The sequence below is a fragment of the Corvus brachyrhynchos genome, unplaced genomic scaffold (assembly GCF_000691975.1).
Source record: "Corvus brachyrhynchos isolate BGI_N302 unplaced genomic scaffold, ASM69197v1 scaffold162, whole genome shotgun sequence".
Taxonomy (NCBI): domain Eukaryota; kingdom Metazoa; phylum Chordata; class Aves; order Passeriformes; family Corvidae; genus Corvus; species Corvus brachyrhynchos.
The window spans coordinates 1,196,448-1,206,014 of NW_008236696.1; the positions used below are offsets into that span (position 1 = coordinate 1,196,448).

Consider the following 9,567-nt stretch of genomic DNA (forward strand, 5'->3'; position numbering starts at 1 on the left):
TAACTATTTAGTAAAAACGTTTTATATAAAAGGCACGTAGAAAAATTTACAATATTCACACATTAATGCAACCTATAAAAATTTGCTACATATGTCATTCAGCATAAAGTGAGATGAAAAGTGTGAGTCAGGACACAGCACAAACAGAACCTGCTATATTTTTCCATTCTTCTTCAACAGTGTCCTGTCTGATATCCCTTGATAATCTACCCCCAAGATAATATCTGGCAAACATGCCTTCAGATCACTAAGAAAATTACTATTTGGTGTGACTCCTGTTGCAATATGCTCTGCATGCAGAGACCAAACCTGATAGCAGGGGTCAGTCCTGCGCTGAAATCACCAAGCCCAGTCCATTTGCAAGGAGAAGCTACAAAAGTCATTTAAAAAAAGACATGCAGGGTTGTAGGGAAGGGCTCTGTTCTCCAGCCTTTTCTGCCAGGGAGACAATTTCTGAATTAAATACTGAAATCATAAAGAAAACTGTAGAAATGTTTTCTGTTCTCTGTCAAAACAGATGATCTCAGAAGGAGGCAAAAACCAAAGTGTTCCAGTAAATGGTGAAGAATTTCACATATTTGATTGCCACTGAAAACAGTGTGTGTGACACTGTTAAACAGCAGGCAGAAGTTAAAACTCATTATTTTCAGTGTACACTGGTGTGTTTCTTTGCCCTAACCTGCCAAACGAAGGGTGTTCCTGAAATTCTTCTCTTGCTGCTCCAACACAGGGATTTAAGTGAGCCAACACACCTGCCTGTCTGAATGGCCAGATAAATCCAGGGGCTTGTGTCTATTAATCCCCTCTTGTTGGCTGGCAGGAAGATGAACGATGCCTGTTTACTGGTGAGGCCCATGTGCAGGGGCTGCCCAGTGATTTAATTACCACAACATGCAGGTGAATGGGAGGGTTCCCACAGCAACCCCCGTGTATTCAAAAAAATAGACAGCCAGACTTTCTCCTGCCATCACTCTGTTGATGTAAAGGAACATTTGCAGAACTCTCTTCCTTTTCCTCCAATATTTTTTTTTTCACCTTCCCCACTGTTTTCTCTGAATCTGGGCAAAATGAATTCATGGTCCAATTTGCTATTCCTCCACTGACAATGCTACAGATGTGCTGATTTACACTACCTGACTTTTGCTGTGCATTGAGCCCATACAGTCTGAAGTTTCAAATCCTTTTAATACAAAATAGTCATTTGCATAGAGTTAAAAAATATACTGTTCATTTTTTAAAAAAAATGTATTTTGCAAAAAAAAATTATGGCAATTTTCTGCCCATTCCTAAAAATAAAATCAAATAATTACAGCATTACCTAAATAAGCAGCACTTTTTTAAGTACAGATAGTTGTGCCTGTTTTCCTTAAAATGTTAGTCATTGGGGTGTGTTATTCTACATTACATCCTACCAGACACAGACCAGTACAAATAAACATGGAAGAATCTTGTCATGCCTAACTTGCTGCAAATTTCTCACAGAATTCAGTATTTACAGAAACCCACCTTTTTTTTTTTTTTTTTCTGGATCCAGTTCTTGCTGCCAATAAGTGTAACAGCAACTGCATTACTGAACTTACTGGAAGCCTGGTGAGATGTCTGCAGCACAGTAATTAAGTAAATAGGCACTGTTATAAAATGTTGATCAAAACACAGATTGATTTCAAAAGCTCTTCAGTGCCATTCCAGCAGCTGTTCTTATGTACAATATCCCAAACAAGACAAATGTGTTTACTCAAGACATGATCCTGGAGAATGCTTAAGCACATACTTAATTTCAAGCATGTGGATACCCTGATGTAGTCAAGACTGTTTGTGTGCTTAAAATTAATTAGGTGCTTAAGTGCTTTGTTAAGACGAGATGAAGATGTGCAGCTTCTGCAAAACTCCTGTTCAAAAAACTTCTGGAGAAATTCCACGGGCACTTGGGGAACAGGATGTACAAAAGCTCCTTACAGGAGCTGACATATTCAAGAGAGGGTCCCAATGGAGACCACAAATAAAATTTGATATCCAGTCTGAGCCTCGAGTAGCCAGACCTGGAACATCCGCCATCCCTCGTGCCACAGCTGAGCCAGCCTGGAGCATCTCTGCTGCTGGTGAGCACTCACCTGCCCGGGGTTCTGGCCAAAGGTATGGCCTGAGGAGTGTGAATCCCTCACACATCCCCAGCCTGGCTGCCTGTACCTGCACAGAGCATTGCCACCCACAGCCAGCTGCTGCTGCTCTTCCTGGCTGCTGGGACAGAACTTGGCATGGTCGGACCTCGCGGTGAGTGAGCTGAGAAAGGGGAGTCTGCTCTTGTTGGTATCGATACAGCTTTTGCTTGTTATCCCCTATTTTATAGGAATTTAGGCTGTCCCTGACTAGAAAAACTGGGCCATTTGGGATCATGATTTTCATGTTCTAACCAATCATAAAGGCTCCAAAAAAACTTGCTTCTTTGTCCATGTCAACTATGTCACTGTTGCTGACAGAGACAAAAATTCTGTCCTCTCTCTTCAGCTGAAACACACCACCTTGATAGATGGAATAAAGTCCATATTCCGCCTTTTTAGACCAGCAGCTTGTCCTTGCACTTTTCATCAGCAAAATGGGCTCAGGGTAATTAGTCAGTTTGTAAACATACTGGACAAGCTGTTTGGGGTTCCTGATTTGTCCCAACAAATCTGAGTCCTCGTTCTCGTTTTCACGGAATCGGAAGTAAATTTGTGAGTAGATGTAATAAAAGCCCGTCTGGGGTATCACTAACTCGCCGTTTCTCAGCTCCACATTGTAAAGGAAGGAGTGGCCTTTTCTTGATGATTCCCAGTTGTTTATTTTGTGTCCAATCCCTCTTCTGGGCAAGGGACTTACTGGAGAAAAAAAAAAAAAAAAAAGAGAAATGTTAACTTCAAAACCACGTAGTGAAGCTGGGCAGCTGCTAGCTGAGGAGCCTGGTTTTTAATAATGAAGTAAGGAAACCTGCTCTTCCCAGCCATTCTTTAGGTCCATTCTCACAACAATTTGATGGTCCATAAGTAAGCTTTATGTGGGAATTAACATGAACTGCCTTTATTTTTAATATTTGTCTCCCAAGTAAGAGAAAAAAAATCATGCTTCTACTTAGTAACAAAATAAAAATATCCATTAGTGTCTGATACCCTCTGAAGCTGCAGAAACCCAAGCAAGCCCTTCATCAACATGGTCCAAATGTCAAGTCTCTCCTGTCTGTCTCACATTTCTAATAGGTCTGTCACCATAGCAGCTGGGACTCGCACAACCGACAGAAGGAAATGAAAGGAAAGAGGAAAACTTAACACTAGGAAGAAGGACATTTACATTCTTTTTTCCCCCTAATGAAGGTTCCAAAAGAAGAGTTAGGAGGTGCCCAGAGGAAATGGGCTTTCTCTCTGTTTGGTGAGAATTAGCAGAAAAAACCCAATGCGTGGGACAAGATGATTTGTTTCCTGCTACTAACCCGATATAAGTATTAAAAAGTGTTTGTAAGCATGAGGCTAGCAACTAGAGAGTCATTTCTGTGGTCTTTAACTGTTGTTAGAGGTTTTCCTTACTGCGTGAGGACAGGGCACTCCTCCTGCTGCTGCTGCTGCCCGTCAGATGCGCCGCGATCCTGCGGGTGGGACCACGCGGCGTCTGCCCCTCCGTGTGTGGCAGTGTCAGAGTCCTTTCAACTAAAGGAAGGGGAGAAAAGAAACCCCACATCAGAAGGAAGAACATTAGAAGGCACATCTGTTCCATCTGACTTGATTTTAAGGAATAGGTATGTCATTTTTTGACTGAATCATGGACTGATGGCTAATTATTGGCTAATAAGGCTCAAATTCCACTTTCACTGTTGCTCTTGAGATGTCTTTATGTGCCTCTTTGTTCTCCTTTTTCTCCTCCCTCTGCCTTCAAGTTGTCAACAGACAAAATAACCCATAGTACTCAATTTTATGGTTAAATACTCCTAATCTTCCCCGTGAATCTCCACTTGGAGATTCTAATGCTTTTTCCCAGCATCTTTAGTGTGAGCTTCAGCAGAGCTATTCCTTAACTCACCTCTGCAGCTTTGTGCTGCATGTTCCAGGAGCTTTTTAAGGGGAGGGTTTTTTAAATGTCCCCCATAACACACGGGACTGAGATCTACAGGCTGAGTCCTCTACATCCACCTTGCATAATTACCTTGCTGTAACCACTTGACTGTATTTCTGCCTCCTGAAAATTCACCTTCTAGTAATAAGTAATCATTTTTTGATGACTTGATGCCAGTACAAGATCTTAGTCAATTTTCCGCACTTCTAAAAAATCAAGTCATTACACATCAAGTGCCACTAGCGGCTCCTTTTTACCACAGATAATAAAATTATTATAATACCATTGATTGCAGATATGTTTTCCTCGTAGCTTCTTGACATCATCTGCCAACAAACACAGAGAAAATGAATTAGCTTGTCATCTGGGGCTGACAGGTGCAGGAAAAAGACACACCTTTTTTTACTCATGAATAAAGAGGATTCTGGATTTGATCAACAAGCAAATAGAAAAAAACCCCACCTATTACTTTGTTGTAATAAAGAATTTCTATGTTTACATCTTTTAGATAATGAAAGACATGAGAAAACATTTTCAAGAGCTCAGGCATAAATCTGTTGAAAAAATCTGACCTTCATACTTCTCTCAAATAAGAGAAGTGTCCAAGCACCAGCTTCCATTTGCAGAATACTTGCTAGTGTGAACTGCAGGGTCTTAGATCTGAGAAATTAAATTAATTTTTTTTTTATACCTCTACCTATCTAAGTTCTTAAACCAGCATATTTTACTCTGTGCATTCCCCTTCTTCATAACTGTTTGCTGACTGCTGAAACAAACCAGTTTGGTATGGACAGTGGTACAGCTGCAGCAAGCATGGTGATGATTTACCTGGCTGGCTAATAAGGCCTTTATTGCCATTTACTGATGGGTTTTGTCCTGTCACATTTCTATTTATCCATCTATCCTATTAGCAATAGTAGTATTAGTTACATTATTGTAATTGTAACTTACTCTGGCACCCAGGCTACCTCCTCCCACGCAATCAGGGAGTTAACAGATATATTAGATGTGTAAACATCCACCGACCAAAACAACGCTTTCTCTATGCAGAAGTTCAGGGACTTCACTGGAAGAGCTTCCACCAAAGGAGCCGAGATCTCAGAACACAAATGAAGAATCTGTTTTGGACTGCAAGATCTGTTTCTGCCAGGAAATTTCAGCCAGAAGAGAACTTTTATGGATCAGTTTGTTTATGTGCTGGAGATGGGGTTTTGAAAGCCATTCCAGAAGATTTTAGCCTCTGCGATTGTTCAGCCAGACTGACTTTGTTCTCTGTAGCCAAAATTATGTGTATTGTGTGTAAGTCACGCAGGAGGTGCTCTCTGGAAGGTGCTGTGCCCGATGCTGTGTGCTCACTTGCTCTTTCCTCCACCACTACATCGCCCAGCTCATGACTGGACCATTCCTTAGGCACCTTTGTAGCTCTCCCTGTGTTACATTTAATCTCATTTTCTCTTCCCAGTGTCCCTGTATTTCCAAAGAGGCAGTGACAGCTCTGATAGCACCGTGATCTGTATGGTCAGGTAGAAACCCTTTATCCTGAGGTATTTCAGACAAGCCAACCCATCACTGGCATTTGCTTAGTAAAAGCTGATAGTTTTTGTTTTATTATTTCCTGAATGCAGTGAAACCACTTTTATGGGTTGGGGTTTTTTTGGTTTTTTTTGCTTCAGTGCAAGCACTCTGCAGCTGGAGCTGTGGCCTGACAATTGCTTTGCAATAAAACAATCCGAGCCTCCTTTATTCTGCTATTAGGATTCTTTCAGCTGTAACATCCCCAAGCACTCTGTTCCCAAATACCTTTTTAATTAACTTTCCCAGGTGCCACTTTACTTGCCAGCAGGGATCAGCTTCTCTGTCTTCGCTTTCGATGAGATCCAAGTTTTGGATGGAATTTCCGATCTCCTCCCCGGTGAGACAAGCGATGCCGCTCTTCGAGTACGAGTCCTGGAGCTGCAGCAGAGGGGAAAGCCAGGATTTTTCACCCATGATGTGTCTGCAGCTGTGGTATGTCACTATATTCACTGTGCTAAGGAACACTTCTCTAAAGCATTTCCTGGTGCAAGTAGGGCTATATGAACATCATGAGGATTTAATCCATCCTGATCTGACATATTTCAATATGAGGGCATACCTCACATGCAAAACTATGCTTGCATTGTCTCCATGGATATAAATTTGGTATCAATTTAATAGGTTTTGTGAAAATTCAATACCCAAATCCCTCATGTTGTAAATCCTTTAGTTCCTCTAGTTCTGCATTGAAAACATTTCTTTTACAGAAGGGTTTGGGGTTTTTTTGTTTGTTTGGGTTTTTAAAATATATTATTGAAAACAAATACTAGAACTTAAACATATTTTTTATGCTGTCTTTTCAGCCAATTCCATTTGTAATCCAGACTTTTGCTGTTATATATCCATTCCATATCCTCCCCATATCCAGTTTGGAGTCTCTCCTAATAGCATTTGTCATAATAGTCCAGACAACTGAAATGACATTTGAGCCCAAATAAAATTATAATGCTAGATGTTTTTGACATGAAAATATCAAATATCTATCTCTATCCTCCAGTCATAGAGAAAACACTTTTTTTTTTTTTTCCCTGCTAAAGAGAAATGAGCTTGAAGAGATTGGCAAAACTCCTTTTGGCTCCAAGGCAATCTGACTGGGAGAGCTTTCCTAGCGGAAAGCTCTGTCCAAGCTCCCTGCGGATGCGACTCCAGCTGGCGCTGTTGGTTAATGTGGGAGCACAGAACCTGTGACCAGCCCCTGTTTGCTTTGAGCTGGGCTCCTGCTGCATCAGCTACAGACTGGTCAGCCTTGTGGAGCCAGCAAAGCACTGCGGGAACTCGGAGGAAACAGCACTAAACATGCAAAGCATTCAGATGGAATTCTGGTAGTAGCATTTAAATTTCACTTTTTTGTTGTGTTAAAGAAGCTTGGTTTGGTTTGCTAAACAGATGCATTTTTTTCTACAAGTACCAGTTTTTAGCTGTCCTTGAGACTGGTGTATTGAAAGCAAGAAATGGATTTCCTCCTTCACACTCCATGCTTTTCCTGGCTTTTAGAAAACAAAGGTGTCTAGGAAGAGATTTCCTGCTCCAGGGGGAGGAGATTTCACCTCCTTCAAGTCCCACCTTCAGTTTGCAGCAGCAGATTCCACTGAACTTCAGCTAGTACTTGAAATGATGTTGTGTTTTGTAGGCAGCAGAAGGAAAAGGGGCCGGAAAAGGGGCCCCCATTATGAGTGTTTGTGAGGGTTTCTGTGTCTTTGCCAAGGAGTACAGTGGTATTTTTAAATCAAGTTTCAAGAACTCAAAGTGATTAATACTATGTGCTCATTGAGGTAAAACTACAGCTCTGACAGATTTAACTAAACAATGAGCTTCTATAACAAAGTAGTTTGACGAGTTTAAGAAAAAAAGCCAAACGTAGGCAAGTTGTGAGGTTACTGTTTATTCTCTTGCAGACCTGTCACAGCTCAGCTCCCAGCTTTGCCCTCCCACCTGTGCCTCTGCCTCCACCTTACCTGTTCACTTTTCCCCAAAACAGCTTTACTCTCCTGGCACTGGAACCATGTTTTGTATGCAGTTTGAAATCCTCAGGGAATGCAACCTTGCAGCAGCATATTACAGTACCGAAGGATTGGAATTTCTCTTGTAAGATTTACTCAAATGAGGTTTATCTGAAGCACTGAACCCTTTGAGGACACAAGTCCTGCAGGAATCTTATCTTGTAAAGACTCTCTCTTATGTTAGGAGTGGTTACTGGACTGTTTTTGAAACAGAAGGAAGCCTGAGGATGTTGTCCTTGCAGCCCCATATCCTGAAGCATAAGAATTTTATTGTCTCAGTACTTCCTCTTAAAGCAAAACAGTTAAACAAATGTCATACTCCTAGTCCTAATCAGTCCTACTACAGCTGTAGTGGAAAAACCCTGCTGGTTACCAGCATACTTTTTGTAAAGACAGAAATGCCTGCAGTCCACAGTAATTTGGTGAAGGCGCAATGCAGGTATTGTGAACATCAAAGGGAAGAAAAACATGCAAACAAAAATCATGGTGTATCTACAGAGATTTATTCCACATGCACCATGTGGATGTGGAGTAGCAGGCTGTGTCTAGATGAGGTTTTTCCTGTTGGTTGTGCACCAAATGGCACATGCAGGAATATGTGGTTAATGTACCCCCTCCAGAGCCAGCAGCCTTCGTTTGTAGCCCAGCATGACTTAAATTTGGACAGATTTATCCCTTCACACCAAAGGCAGGCTTGTTATTCTTCAGAAACTGTGAGTTGTATTTTGGGCAAGTCCCTGAGATGTGGTTGTGTCCCAGGTGTACATATTTGAATAGAAGGAAGGAAAAGATAACTGTGGTTACTAATTACTTAGATTGGCAAGTTTGTTAGCAAGGGACTCTGAACTGTGTGCATGGAGAAATGAGGATGCCTTTATATATTTTTCTTCATTAGCAATCATGTAACCTGATTTCATAAAGTCAGCACATTTCTGTGATTCCCCCATTTTCCTGCCACAGCTATAAATTCAGCAACAGGAAAATCTGTTTTATACATTTTGCAAGTATGAACATTGGCTCCTGTTGCAGAACACTGCACACCCTTTGCCTCACAGAGAACTCTGACATCTCAGAAGACTTCACCTATTAAATCCAACGTGGAATAAGTGCATATATAGCACAATATGCATATATACATTATTAATAATAATGTGATTAATTATGCATCGCTGAGTGCATATATACAACAGTAATTTACATTTATGCAATACTTTCTGAAGTTGTAGATGTACAGAACGCTTACCTGCAAGTAGGTTTACCTTTGTGCCAGGAGGAGCAACATATAGGCACAACTTACAGCAGGACAGTAAATTTGGGATAAGACACTCACGGAAACCCTGAGCAACAAGGGGTCCATGAAAAGCAGGGCCACACACATGGGACTATAACTTAAATGCAGCTTTCTTGGAGTGTAAATGATCTTTTGCAAGAGGAGGGAAGAGTTAAGCAGCAGCTGGCAGGCCTGAAGGGTGGCTGCAAGGAGACCAAAGCTTCTAGACTATACAATGGATATTAAACAATTTATTCTGGGGAATTCAGTAATGTTTGCTGTCTGGTGCAGTTCCTTTAGGATTAGTCACACTCTTAAAACCATGCATTGTCCTAGAGGACGCATCTAAAAGGCACTTGAGCTTTCCTCACTCCTTCTCCACGGCGCCTGGACTGCCCAGCTGACAGAGCCTGTTCCACCCAGCCCTCCCGGCGCTCCCGCACCGCAAAAGTGATGAGACGGCGAATCCGCGCTCTGATGGGAAACACATTTCCTGCAGAAGCGCACAACTTTGTTTATTTCGAGTCAGACACTTTGTAGGTGCCCTGGCTTGGAGCTCCGCTCCCCGCGCACACCCAGGGCCCGGCTGTGCCGCGGACAAAGGGGAGCGCAGCTCTTTGTCTGCGGGGAGCGGGGGCTCAGCCC

General features: G+C 41.9%; 1 protein-coding gene across 1 annotated transcript; it reads right to left on the reverse strand.

The window, feature by feature from the left end:
* Positions 1-9,557, reverse strand: TNFSF10 (tumor necrosis factor superfamily member 10). Its single transcript, XM_017726882.1, has 4 exons — positions 5,878-9,557; positions 4,361-4,403; positions 3,555-3,674; positions 1-2,855 (listed from the first exon to the last, which is right to left on the reverse strand). The coding sequence occupies exons 1-4, from the start codon at positions 6,064-6,066 to the stop codon at positions 2,407-2,409; spliced, it is 801 nt and encodes a 266-aa protein (XP_017582371.1). The 5' UTR covers positions 6,067-9,557; the 3' UTR covers positions 1-2,406.
* Positions 9,558-9,567: the final 10 nt, after the last annotated feature.